Source organism: Stomoxys calcitrans, chromosome 1 (genome assembly GCF_963082655.1).
Source record: "Stomoxys calcitrans chromosome 1, idStoCalc2.1, whole genome shotgun sequence".
Lineage (NCBI taxonomy): Eukaryota > Metazoa > Arthropoda > Insecta > Diptera > Muscidae > Stomoxys > Stomoxys calcitrans.
Genome location: NC_081552.1, coordinates 254193253 through 254207476, shown reverse-complemented (window position 1 = coordinate 254207476; position 14224 = coordinate 254193253). Strand labels below are relative to the sequence as shown.

Here is a 14224-nt window from a genome sequence, read left to right as displayed (position 1 = left end):
CTCTAAAAGCTGAAGAAGTCAAGACCCATGATGGGTTTATATGGCAGCTATATCAGGTTATGAACCGATTTGAACCATACCAAGCACAGTTGTTGGAAGTGATACCAAAACTCCACGTTCAAAATTTCAATCAAATCGGACGAGAATTGCGCCCTCTAGAGGCTCCAGAAGTCAAGATCCAAGATCGGTTTATATGGCAGCTATATCAAAACATGGACCGATTTGGCTCATTTACAATACCAACCGACCTACACTTATAAAAGGTATTTGCTCAAAATTTCAAGCGCCTAGCTGTATTCCTTCGAAATATGGCATTGCTTTCGACAGTCAAACGGACGGACATGGCTAGATCGACTTAAAATGCCATGAGGATCAAGAATATACACACTTTATGGGGTCTTAGACGCATATTTCGAGGTGTTACAAACAGAATGACGAAATTAGTTTACTCCCATCCTATGGTGGAAGGTATAATGACATTACTATCTTTCTTTTAAGATTTGCCCAAATTTATGAGCAAAAAATTTTATGGGGTCTTAGCCCAATATTTCGATGTGTTACAAACGGAATGACGATGGTAGTATACACCCATCTTATGTTGGGAGGACATAATAAAATAACAGAAAGGATGTGATTTGAGAATTATGCACATTTACCTGAGCAAAATCCAATTCCTCATCACTGGCACCCAAGGTTTTAAGTTTTAGCCGTCCCAAACTGCCAGTGCCCATGACATACTGAGTTGTGTTGCCGTTGCCATTGCCGCTGCCGGAACGCAAACATCCGCCACCACCACCACCACCACCAACATTTGTGGCCATATTTGCAAGAGTAACAGCGGCAATACTTTGACAACTGCTGCTCATAGCATTGGCAGCGGCCATGGCTGTTGCAAATGGTGATGATGACAACAAAGATGATGTTGGATCAAATCAAGTCGTAGGTGGTTGACGTCTTTCCTTCACTCATTCACTCACTTCCAGTTCGTGTTGATGGCATACAACACTGTTGATATCCGGATTATGCCTTTGTGGTAGGTATTTTCTTTCTTTCTAATATACACACACACGCATCGCATATGCGTGTGCGATTATGTGCCTTTCATTCCTTGGCCACCATTCACACTCACACATATGCATAGAATGCTTTTACGAATCCTTCTTCGCTTCGAAGTAGTTACAAAGATAGGGATTTATGGTGAAATAATGGCTTAATCGAGATTTTCCAAGAAAAAATGCTCCTCATCCTTTTGCAGAGGATACACTTGCTCACTTTTAATTACTTCGATTATATAATTGCAACTCTACCACTTTGAAACTCTAATCGCCACAAAGACCGACACTGATACTCGCACTCACACAACTCCGTGAATTCACTGAAGTCACGGCGATGGCAATGGCAAAATAAAGGGGATTTTTCACGCACCGCAAGGATACACAAATGACCGACCGAGCGACCGACCGTCCGACCTACAGACAGACCGTATGTGGTGGAGGTGCAAATGGCAGCCCACGTTAATCTGTATTTCGAGATGTTTTGGAATATCCAAGAACCGAACGATGAACCCCTAAAGCCATATGAATATTAAGTTATACTAAAAACACTGTTTTTGCCGTTCCTTTTGCCCTTCTTTCTATTTCTTTTCTTCGCCTTCTTCTTCTCCTTGACTGTTGTTGTTGTTGTTCGAGTAATTATTTATTAATTAGAAATGTTTGGAATTTTTTCCTTTGAAAAAAAAAAAATGTGCGAAAAATCCATCCGTTTCACTTAAAAAATGCCGTGTATTTGAGAGAGAGCTTTGCTTCAGACTGGTTCAAAGTTGATTGGAGCACACAAAAAAAACTTTGCCTTTCGATTGCCAAGCAGAAACAACCACCACCATCACCACGACCTACAACTGTCACCATTTGTTTGCAGGTTTAAATAGCAGTTAAGAATCAAAAGCAATCTCTCTCTCTCTATAACAAACACACACACTTTTTCTCTTTTGCGCTCTTTCGCCAGCTCTCACTGCGTTTAAGCGGAAAAGGAAGTCATTTTGCATGGTCCGTCAATAAAATTTTGATTAAGTTAAAGGTCGGCCGCTCACTCGCTTGCTGCATTGAGGGTTTCCATGAATTTCTGTTTAATTAAAACCAATCTTCCCTTCGTTACGTTGTTTTGTTATTAAAATCCACAATGGTCAGTCAGCCAGTCAGTCGCCCGAAACCGTTACGGTAATTGGTATTCTATAGAAAAATTAGTTGCTTGGTATTGCACGCAGCACGCATTTGTTCTTATCACGGCAATGCACTCTATAACGCGTTCTTAACGCACTCACTCTCTCTCTCTCTCGCTCTCTCACACTCTTTCCCTTTGTTCACAAAATGCCCTCTCTTTTGTGTGTTATGATAGACAAGTAGCAGACGAGACGTTGTTGAATGCAACATTATTTTGAGTGCTTCGGCATTGGGCAATGAATACACACGAACATATGCTAAGTGTCGTCACATCAACGTCACATTAGGGCATAAAACAACAAACTAGACCGTTATGGGGATAGAAATTTCACAGCACTGAACTATGGTATACGTTGTATGCTGTTATGTTTATTTTAAGGGTTGAATGAACGCATATGCTAACGGAAAGAATAAATAGTTGGACGTTGCCAAGCATTGTGGTGATATAAGGTATGTTGCGTTGCCAACTCTAACGATTTCAGCTGTTACATTTTAAAGTATTGGGTAAGCGATTGGTGCCATGGTACAAGCACTTAATGGTATGGTCATGCGAACAGCTGAGTACAATTTTTTTCTTAATTTGACAAACATTGATGTATGTGCTTTCATGTGTATGTGTGTTATTTACATGAAAACAAAATACTTGGAAAACGAAATACCAAGCAATGGTTGTATTTTAATATATGTAAACCACCTTTCGTCACAGTCCGATGAAAATTGGATAACTTAAGCACCCAAAGTCGGCAAGTACATTGAATGGTCTAATACATATGTCACTATTCAATTTTGAAGAAAAAAATATTGGTATTTTTGGCAGATAAATCCCATTATAAACCGATGTGAACCATACTAAGGTCGGATATCGTGAATCTCAGAAAAACTCACTGTTTCAAATATCAGCGAAATCGGGTAATAATTAATGCTTTTATTGGCTTCAGACCCCTTATTGGCAGATCGGTCAATATGGCAGCTATATCTAAATATATATTTAGGTCGGATATCAGAAGGCTAAAAATAAATCACTGTTTCAAATTTCACCGAAATCGGTTAAAAAATAAAGCTTTTATGGGCTTCAGACCCTTTATCGGCAGATTGGTCTATATGACAGCTATGTCTAAATACAGTCAGATCTGTACCATATTTCGGTCTAATGTTAGAAGACTTAAAACTGCGCACTATTCCAAATATCAGTGAAATCGGATGAAAAATAAAGCTTTTATGGGCATTAGACCCTCTATGGGCAGATCGGTCTACATGGCAGCTATACCAAAATATAGTCCAATCTGAACCAGATTTAGGTCAAATGTGGGGAGGCTTAAAATAACCCACTGTTTCAAGTTTCACGAAATCGGTTAAGAAAAAAATGTTTTTATGGCCTTCAGATCCTTTATCGAGAGATCGGTCTATATGGCAGCTATATATAAATATAATCCGATTAAATCCACATTAAGGTCAGAAGTCGGGAAACCTAAAACTACTCATCGTTTCAAATTTCAGCGAAATCGGATGAAAAATAAAATTTTAATGGGCATTAGACCCTTTATCGGAAAATCGGTATATATAGCAGCTATATCCAAACATGGTCCGATTTGGCCGTTCAAGAACTTAAGCAGCGTGCATCAAAAAGACGAATCTAGGCCAATATCTCATTTTTTGAAGACTCTAGAGTGATTACAACAGACCGACGGACAGACTCACGGACATGGTTAAATCTTCTTAGTATTTTACGACGATCCAAATTTATATACTTTGAAGGGTCGGAAATTGATATTTCGATGTGTTGCAAACGGAATGACAAAATGAATATACTCCCATCCTTCGGTGGTGGGTATAAAAAGGTGGAAAATTCTGTACCTTAAGAAAAAACACATCAATAGCGTCTTATATATAACAAGTAAAAGCGTGCTAAGTTCGGCCGGGCCAAATCTTATATACCCTCCACCATGGATCGCATTTGTCGAGCTCTTGCCATGGTATCTCTTTTTAGGCAAACAAACGATAAAAGAAAAAATTGCTATGTTATTTGGAACAATATCAAGTTAAGGTTCATTTCGGGACTATAAATGAACTGAATATTGGAGACCATAGTAGAAGTCATTGTGTAAAATTTCAGCCAAATCTAGTAAGAATTGCGCACCTTAGGGGCTAAAAAGGTAAAATAGGGAGATCGGTTTATAGGGGAGCTGCATTAGGCTATAAACCGATTCATGCCATTTTCGACACGTATGTTAAAGGTCATGAGAGAAGCCGTTGTACAAAATTTCAGCTAAATCGGATAATAATTGCGCTCTCTAGTGGCTCAAAAAGTCAAGACCCCAGATCGGTTTATATGACAGCTATATCAGGTTATGGACCGATTTGAACTATTCATAGCAAAGTTGTTGGAAGTCATAACACGTCACGCAAAATTTCCGCCAAATCGGATGAGAATTGCGTCCTCTAGTAAGTCAAGAAGTCAAGATCCCAGATCGCGTAATATGGCAGCTTTATCAAAACATGGACCGATATGGCCCATTTACAATCTCAACCGACCTACACTAATAAGGAGTATTTGTGCAAAATTTCAAGCGGATAGCTTTACTTCTTCGAATGTTAACGTGCTTTCAGACAGACATGGCTAGATTGACTTAAAATGTCATGACGATCAATATTATATATTATTTAGACGAATACTTCGAGGAGTTACAAACGGAATGACGAAATGAATATTCTCCCATCCTATGGTGGAGGGTATAAAAATCAATTTGTTTGTTTGTGGGTTTGTTTGTTTGTTTGTGTGTTCATTGTAGACTCAGAAACGGCTGAACCGATTTTCATGAAATTTTCACTGATGGTGCATAATGATTCCGTGGTGAAAATAGGGTACTAAATTTTTTGATGTTTGAAGGGTAAGCCGAGTCTCCCCCTTACCTTAATTTTCAGAAACACCAGATATCGGAGATGGTTGATGCGATTTAAGCGAAATTTCGTGTGCTCTCATATAGTCATTTAAAAATAAAAATTTGGTAACCAAATTTCGGATGGGGTACCTAGGGGGGCCGCCCCACACTTAAACCTATCAAACATATATTTAGACCAATCACGACAATATGGGACTCAAATGAAAGGTATTTAAGATTAGAAATCGTATCTGATATCCAATTGTCGGACCACCCCGACCACCAAAACCCCCCTAAATCGGATAAATTTACCGACCATGGCAATATTGGACTCAAATGAAAGGTATTTGCGAGTAGAATACGAATTCGATATCCAAATGTGGGACCACGTTTCTGGGGGTCCACCCCAAAACACCCCACAAACAGGACTTATTTACTGACCATAGGAATATGGGGCTTAAATAAAAGGTATTTGAGTGTAGACTTCGAATCTGATACCCAAATATGGGACCAAGTATTTGAGGGCCCGCCCATCCCCGAGAACATCTGTCAAAGAAGACAAATTTACGACCACAGCAATATTGGGCTCAAATGAAAGGTCTTTGGGAGTAAAGCACGAATCTGATATCAAAATTCGGCAAAAGTGTCTATTGGGGCCACCTCACCCCCACAACCACACCCAAATAGGAAGTATTTGCTGACTATTGCAATATGAGGCTCAAATAAGAGGGTTTTTAGAGTAGAACACGAATCTGATATATATTATCAAGGCCAACTCACTGAGTGGCTGCCCGTCCCTAAAACACCCCCCAAACCGGTCATGTTTGCCGACTAAGGAAATATGGGGCTCAAATGAAGGGTATTTGGGAGTAGACCATGAATCTGACATCAATATTCGGTACCAACTGTCTAGGGGACGTCCCCCAATTAGGACGGATTTGCTCACCAAGACAGTTTGGGTCTTCAAGACGGTGGAGCTCGATATTCATAGTTTTTAGGGCCCATACCCCAAACCGGACAAATTTGCTGGCTTTTTCAATAAGGGATTTAAGTGAATGGTATTTGAGATTAGAAAATTAATTTGATATCCAATTTTGAGGCCTGTGGCAATATGGGGTTCAAATATATGAGAATAGAGCACATTGCTGATATATTTTCCGGGCTTAGTTAATGGGGGTATCAACCCACTCCCCAAAACACCCCTAAATCGGGCATATTTACCGACCATTTCAATGTGAGGCTTAAATGAAATGAAATGGGGGGTAGAGCAAGAATTGATACCCACTTTTAGGACCATTTTCTGGGGCTCTACCCCTTTCCCAAAATACCCCACGAAGAGAAATTTTTTTACTGACTATCGCAGTATCACATAAAGGTTTTACCCAAAACACCCCTCAAAGGTTACAAATTTTTCGACCATGCCGATATGTGACTCAAATGAAAGGTATTTGAGATGAGAAAACGAATTTTATAACAAATTTCGGGACCATGTGTTTGGGGGGACGCCTCATCCTGTAAACTCCCCCTCAAAACCAATGGCAGTATGGGGTTTAAATAAATGGTATTTGAGAGAAGAGCACGTTGCTGATATTTTTTCAGGACCAAGTGTGTGGGGCACCACGTCACCCCCGAAAACACCAGTAAATCAGACATCATGAGATTATCGGGCTGAAATAAAGTATTTTTAGTATGGAGTACACCTTACATATGGGATTCAGATAAAGGCACTATTATTGTTAAACAGTAAGTCAAGCGTTATACTATTTTTTCGCTAAAAGCTCTTTAATTGCTGCAAATAAATATTGCAAGGAAAATTTTGTTCCGTATAAAGTAAAAGAAGGCCCAGCGGAGCCCAGCTAGTATGCCATAAATTATACGGAAGCACAATTTTTATACCCTCCACCATAGGATGGGGGAATACTAATTTCGTCATTCTGTTCGTAACTACTCGAAATATTCGTCTGAGACCCCATAAAGTATATATATTCTTGATCGTCGCGACATTTTATGTCGATCTAGCCATGTCCGTCCGCCTGTGTGTCGAAAGCACGCTAACTTCCGAAGAAGTAAAGCTAACCTCTTGAAATTTTAAACAAATACTTCTTATTAGTGTAGGTCGGTTGGTGCAATTCTTATCCGATTGGAATGAAGTTTCGTATGACGTATTTTGTTATGATATCCAACAACTGTGCCAAGTATGGTTCAAATCGGTTAATAACCTGATATAGCTGCAATATAAACCGATTTTGGGTCTTGACTTCTTGAGCCTCTAGAAAGCGCAATTCTTATCCGAGTTGAATGCATTTTTGCACGAAGTGTTTTGTTATGATATCCAACAATTGTGCCAGGTATGGTTCAAATCGGTTCATAACCTGATATAGCTGCCATATAAACCGATCTGGGATTTTGACTTCTTGAGCCTCTAGAGGTCGTAATTATTATGCGATTTGGCCTCTCATGGCCATCAACATACGTGTTTATTATGTTTTGAATCGGTCTATAGCCCGATACAGCTCCCATATATATATATATATATATATATAGATCGATCTGTCTATTTTACTTCTTGAGCCCCTAAAGGGGGCAATTCTTATTCGAATTGGCTGCCATTTTACACCGGACCATATCTTGATATCGCTCTAATAGCAGAGCAAATCTTTTCTTATATCCTTTTTTGCCTAAGAAGAGATGCCGGGAAAAGAACTCGACAAATGCGATCCATGGTGGAGGGTATATAAGATTCGGCCCGGTCGAACTTGGCACGCTTTTACTTGTTTTTTTTTTTTAATTTATCTTACCAATTTTATGGCATTCAATTTGCCAAAAGTCGTCATCATCATCAGCATACTCATGGAGATCAACGCGAAAATATTTTCAACGACAATTAACCCAATAAAACAGCCAGATTTCGTAAAAAGAACTGGGCGACACAAATTGTTTGCATCCTCTCATTTTATGTGTTTTTTTTTTCGGTTATATTTAATTTTTATTTCATTTATTTGTATTGTTGTTGTTTTTCTCTTTAACACAATTAATTTTTGTTTCTGTTCTTGTTGTTGTTTTTTGTTTATTATTATGTTTTCTCATTTGGACATAATTGTAATAAATATGACATGACATCACTTAAATTCCATGTAAAATTTTTATATAAAAATATTGTTAAAAAAAATTATCGAATAATTTACATTTTCTTAAAGGCTACAAAAAAAATACATACGTGTGAGTGGGGTGTCGAGGTGTGGGTGTTTCGGGGTTGTGCCGTTGCTTATGAAAGGGGTCAGGGATCAAGGAAACAAAATGAAAGCAGGCAAGTGAATGAGTCTAGGCGTGGGTCTGAGTGTGTGTGTGTGTGAGTGGGAGTGTGGTGCATTTCTGCAATGGGATTGTGGTTGGTGTTTTAAACATTGATTTCAAAAATGAAAATACAATACACGTACAAATATTAACAAAAGTTAAGTGGTACAGTTTCAAAAAAAAAAAAAAAATAATAATAATAAAAATATATATAATAATAATGTTAAAACCTAACAACTAAAAAACTCATAATAATAATATTAAATAAATACTAATTAGAGAATATCCTTTAGCTTATAAGGAAAGAGAGATTTTATATCTTCTACGGCTTGTTTTCCTGTTTTAATGGTTTTTGTTACTTGGGGAGTTTTAGTTTTTGTATAATTTATTGGTAGCGTTTTTCTTTTGTTTTGTTTTATTTGTTTTTGCTTAAACACCTTCAAGCTGTTGGTTTTGAATATTTTCTTTAATGGGTTTATTGTTTGTTTTCTTTAGTTTTTTTTTTAATTTACAATTTAAATGTTAACTAAATAATTATAATTACATTTTTGGTATAAATTGTGCATTTTCTTGTCTTATGCATAACTAACATTTTTATGTTTAACTCATTCATTTGATTATGGTTTTTATTTATTATTTTTTTATATATATATAATTATATAAATATGGTAAGTAAATATAACTCGTATAGGCTTAATTTTTTATAGATTTTTATTTCATTTTTATATATATATATATATATATATATTATATAGAAATTGTGTCATTATTATCGGTTGTTTGTTTTGCTTGTTTGTAGTGCATATGGAGTATTGGATTTTTTTTTAATTAAATACATATAAACTAACTCTTATATATGTGGCTATCATACATATATATTATTTTTTCTTTAAAAAAATTTTAAGCTAAAATCGAATTCAATATACATTTTCAAAAAAAAAAAAAAAAAAAATAATAATAATAATTATAAGAGGAAACACCAAACATTAGTTTTATATATAAAATAATATTAGATTATTTCATTAAATTTACAAATAATAATAACATTAACATCTTAATATTTTTCTTCAAAAAAAATTTTTTTTTAATACTAACAAAAAACACGTTTTTCTGCGTTTACATCTCTGAAGATTTGGATTGATTATATTTGCAACGGAGGATAAATACCGATGTGTTTATCTGTGTGTGTGTGTGTGTGCTAGGCAATGTATGTTTACCATGCCTAAGCTGCCTTTTGAGATCCTTTAATTTAAAGGACATTTTTAAGGACCAAAAACAAAAACGGCAATTTTAAGTTTTTTTCTTTTCTTTTTCTTCCACATCTGAGAATAGTTGGTGCTTTTAGTTGTTTTTTTTTTTTTTTGCTATTGCTACTATTACAACATCGGCGACACAACAACAATAGTACCACTAGAGCCTGATTAAATACAAAAAATACTTTGTGCAATTTTATAACATCCCCAACTATTGCTTAACGATAACCTAAAGTGCTGTGTTGAAAGGTTTTCTATGACTAATCCAAACAAAACATAACATCATAAGAGATTTCCCCTATAGAATAATAATGATTTATCATATTATAGATGTTAACAAGTTAAAAGGCGTTAAGTTCGGCCGGGCCGAACTTTGGATACCCCCCAAAAACTTTAAATCGAGAGATGGGTCTATATGGCAGATGTAGACCAAATTGAAGTAGGATGTCGAAGGGCCTAGCACAACTCATTTTCCCAAATTTCGGCTAAATCGGATAATAAATGCACCTTTTATGGGCGCAAGAGCTTAAATCGAGAGATCGGTCTCAATGGCAGCTATATCCAAATCTGGACCGATCAAAGTCATATTGCAGAAGAATGTCCAGGGTCTTAACTTAAATCACTGTTCCAAATTTCGGCGACATTGGTCAATAAATACGACTTTTAAGGGCCCATAACCTTAAATCGAGAGATCGGTCTATATAGCAGCTATATCCAAATGTGGACCGATTAAGGCCAAGTTCCAGAAAAACGTCGAAAAATCTAACACAACTCACTGTCCCAAATTTCGGCGACATCGGACAATAAATGCCCCTTTTATGGGCCTATAACCTTAAATCGAGAGATCGGTCTATATGGCAGCAATATTCAAATCTGGACCGATCTGAGTCAAATTGAAGTAGGATGTCGAAGGGTCTAACACAACTTGCTGTGCCAAATCTCAGCAAAATCGGATAATAAATGTGGCTTCTATGGGCCTAAGACCCTAAATCAGCGGATCGGTGTATATGGCAGCTATATCCAAATCTGGACCGATCTGGCCCAAATTGAAGAAGGATGTCGAAGGGCCTAACACAACTTACTGTCCCATATTTCAGCAAAATCGAATAATAAATGAGCCTTTTATGGTCCCAAAACCTTAAATCGAGAGATCGGTCAATATGGCAGCTATATTCAAATCTGGACCGATCTGAGTGAAATTGAAGAAGGATGTCGAAGGGCCTAACACAACTCAATGTCCCGAATTTCAGCAAAATCGGGCAATAAATGCGCCTTTTTATAGGCCCAAAACCTTAAATCGAGAGATCGGTCTATATGGCAGTTATATCCAAATCTGTACCGATCTGGGCCAAGCTAAACAAAGGATGTTGAAAGGCCTAATACAACTAACTGTCCCAAATTTCGGCGACATCGGGCAATAAATGCGCCTTTCATGGGCCCAAACCCTTAGCTATATTCAAATCTGGACCGATCTGAGCGAAATTGAAGAAGGATGTCGAAGGGCCTAACACAACTCGCTGCCCCAAATTTCAGCAAAATCGGATAATAAATGTGTCTTTTAGGGGCCTAAGACCCTAAATCGGCGGATCGGTGTATATGGCAGCTATATCCAAATCAGGACCGATCTGTGCCAAACTGAGGAAGGATTTCGAAGGGTCTAACACAACTCGCTGTGCCAAATCTCAGCAAAATCGGATAATAAATGTGCCTTTTATGGGGACAAGCCTCTAGAGAGCGCAATTCTCATCCGATTTGCCAGAAATTTAGTACAACGGCTTCTCTCATCACCTTCAACATACGTGTCTAATATGGTCTGAAGCGATCAATAGCTTGATACAACTCCCATAGAAACCTATCACCCGATTTTGTTTCTTGAGCCCCTACAAAGCGCAATTCTTATTCGAATGAACTGAAATTTTACACAATGTCTTCTACATTGTTCAACATTCATATGTCGTCCGAATCGGACTATAACTTGATATAACTCCAATAGCATAACAGTTCTTATTCAATGTTCTATGTTTGCCTAAAAAGAGATACCGCGCATAGAACTCGACAAATGCGATCCATGGTGGAGGGTATATAAGATTCGGCCCGGCCGAACTTAGCACGCTCTTACTTGTTTAAATCGAAATTCAATTTTTATACTCTACACCACCACTGTGGTACAGGGTATTATAGGTTTGTGTATTTGTTTGCAACGCTAAGAAGGAGAAGAGCTAGACCCATTAATAAGTATACCGATCGTCTCAGAATCACTTTCTGATTCAATTTAGCCATGCCCGTCTGTCAGTCTATGAGTCCGTGTATTCTTGTAATCAAAGTGCAGGTCGTATATGTTGTCCAATCATCACGAAATTTTGAACATATCACTTTTTTGGCACAAGGACGAAAGCTATTGATTTTGATAGAAATCGGTTCAGATTTAGATATAGCTCCCATATATATGTATCGCCCGATTTGCACTTAAATGGCCCAAGTAGCTATAATTTTCAACCAATCTGCACAAAATTGAACGTGGATTGTTTTGTTACAGATTTTGACATATCTGCAAAATTTCATCAAAATCGGTTCAGATTTAGATATAGCTCCCATATATATGTATCGCCCGATTTGCACATAAATGGCCATAGTTGCTACAATTTTCAACCGATCTGCACAAAATTGGACATGGATTGTTTTGTTACTGATTTTGACATATTTGCAAAATTTCATCAAAATCGGTTCAGTTTTAGATATAGCTCCCATATATATGTATCGCCCGATTTGCCCTTAAATGGCCATAGTAGCTACAATTTTCAACCGATTTGCACAAAATTGGGCAAGGATTGTTTTTTTTTACTGATTTTAACATGTGTGCAAGATTTCATCAATATCGGTTCAGATTTAGATATAGCTCCCATATATATGTATCACCCGATTTTCACTCAAATGGCCATCGTAGCTATAATATTCAAACGATCTGGACAAAATTAGGCATGGATTGTTTTGTTACTGATTTTGACATATTTGCAAAATTTAATCAAAATCGGTTGAGTTTAGATATAGCTCCCATATATATGTATCGCCCGATTTGCCCTTAAATGGCCATAGTAGCTACAATTTTCAACCGATCCGCACAAAATTGAGCGTGGATTGTTTTGTTATCGATCTTAACATATCTGTAAAATTTCATCAAAATCGGTTCAGATTTGGATATAGCTCCCATTCATATGTATCGCCCGATTTGCACTTAAATGGCCATAGTAGCTACAATTTTCAACTGATCTGCACAAAATTTGACACTGATTGTTTTGTTACTGATCTTAACATGTGTGCGGTGTAGGGTATTATATAGTCGGCTCCGCCCGACTTTTGCCTTTCCTTACTGGTTTTAAAACTTTTTTTTTTTTTTTGATGATTTTAGATTCGATTTGGGGGTAACCTTAAAATTTTTTAACTACTTTAATTTTTCTCAAGATAAATCCCCAGAATTAAAACTTCACTTACTTTTCTAAAAACAAAACCTCTTCTTATGCTTTGTTTGGTGCATATGGTGATAATATTTCAAAAAAAAAAAAAAACAATTTTTGTTCAATATACATGGTGCTATCTTAAGTCCCTGCTCCATTATACTCCTTAGATATTTGGAATATATTCAAGCCAAACCTTCACTCATTTAATCGATTACAACAATGTAGGCAAATACAAAAAGTAAATCATTTCACCCAGTGAAATTGATTCCAGCTTCGCTATTCCTCATCTAATTCATGTGTGATTTCTAAGCTCTTTTTGTTTTGTCTTTCATCAACTACCAAAAATAATGGGGAAAAAAAAAACAGAAAAAAATACTACACGCAATATAAACAAATAAAAGAAAAAAATTTAAATAATAATACAAAACGACAAAAGAAAGATCAGAACAAACTAAATTATAAATTAAAAAACTAAAATGAAAACGTTCAACTTTTTAAAAAGGTGTGTATTTGGCGGTAGATTGCAACATGAAATCTGTGAATAAAAACAACATGTAAAAATGTCATTAATGGCTATTCATTCAATGGTACATCGATTCAAAATTCATTGTTTTCTTGATTTTAAAACTTGCTAATTTGTTTTTTCTTTAACAAACATTTTTTCCAAAACAAGCATTTGAAGGGGATGGGAAAACTGAACTGGGAGTAGGAGAGGAGTAACTGTTGTGTATTGGTGTATATATGGGGACAATTCTAGACTGCAGCAACAAAAACCAGAGGAAAGTCAATCGACATTGATATTCCAGAACCTCGTTAGTATTTATTATAGACTACATATTAGGTTGGAGGGGATTGAGGGGAGAGACTGAGACCAGAGTGGATAGCAAAAGAGTAGCTAATAGAGCATAGGCACCAACCAACTACATGTTGCAAGATCTACGGCCAAACTGCCACTTTATATTTCGCATTTAGAATTTTGTTTTGTGTTTTTGTTTCAAGTTAATTTCAGAAATCATAGAACTATTTTATAGAATATTATTAATAGAATACTCTCTATATATGTATTAATGTATGTAAGTGTATGTATGGGTGAAGCTTCGTTTTATGTATACGTATGGTGTATT

General features: G+C 36.6%; 2 protein-coding genes across 2 annotated transcripts in view; both read right to left on the bottom strand.

Annotated features, from left to right (window-relative positions):
* LOC106092910 (uncharacterized) overlaps positions 1-1305 on the bottom strand; it is a 28620-nt gene extending 27315 nt beyond the window's left edge. Inside the window, exon 1 of the mRNA XM_013259861.2 lies at positions 657-1305. Coding sequence (XP_013115315.2) covers positions 657-884 — 228 coding nt within the window. The 5' untranslated portion in view covers positions 885-1305. The remainder of the gene's footprint in view (positions 1-656) is intronic.
* Positions 1306-8004: 6699 nt separating this feature from the next.
* Positions 8005-14224, bottom strand: part of LOC106092913 (uncharacterized) — a 113393-nt gene continuing 107173 nt past the window's right edge. The window contains exon 7 of the mRNA XM_059370773.1: positions 8005-13635. Coding sequence (XP_059226756.1) covers positions 13595-13635 — 41 coding nt within the window. The 3' untranslated portion in view covers positions 8005-13594. The remainder of the gene's footprint in view (positions 13636-14224) is intronic.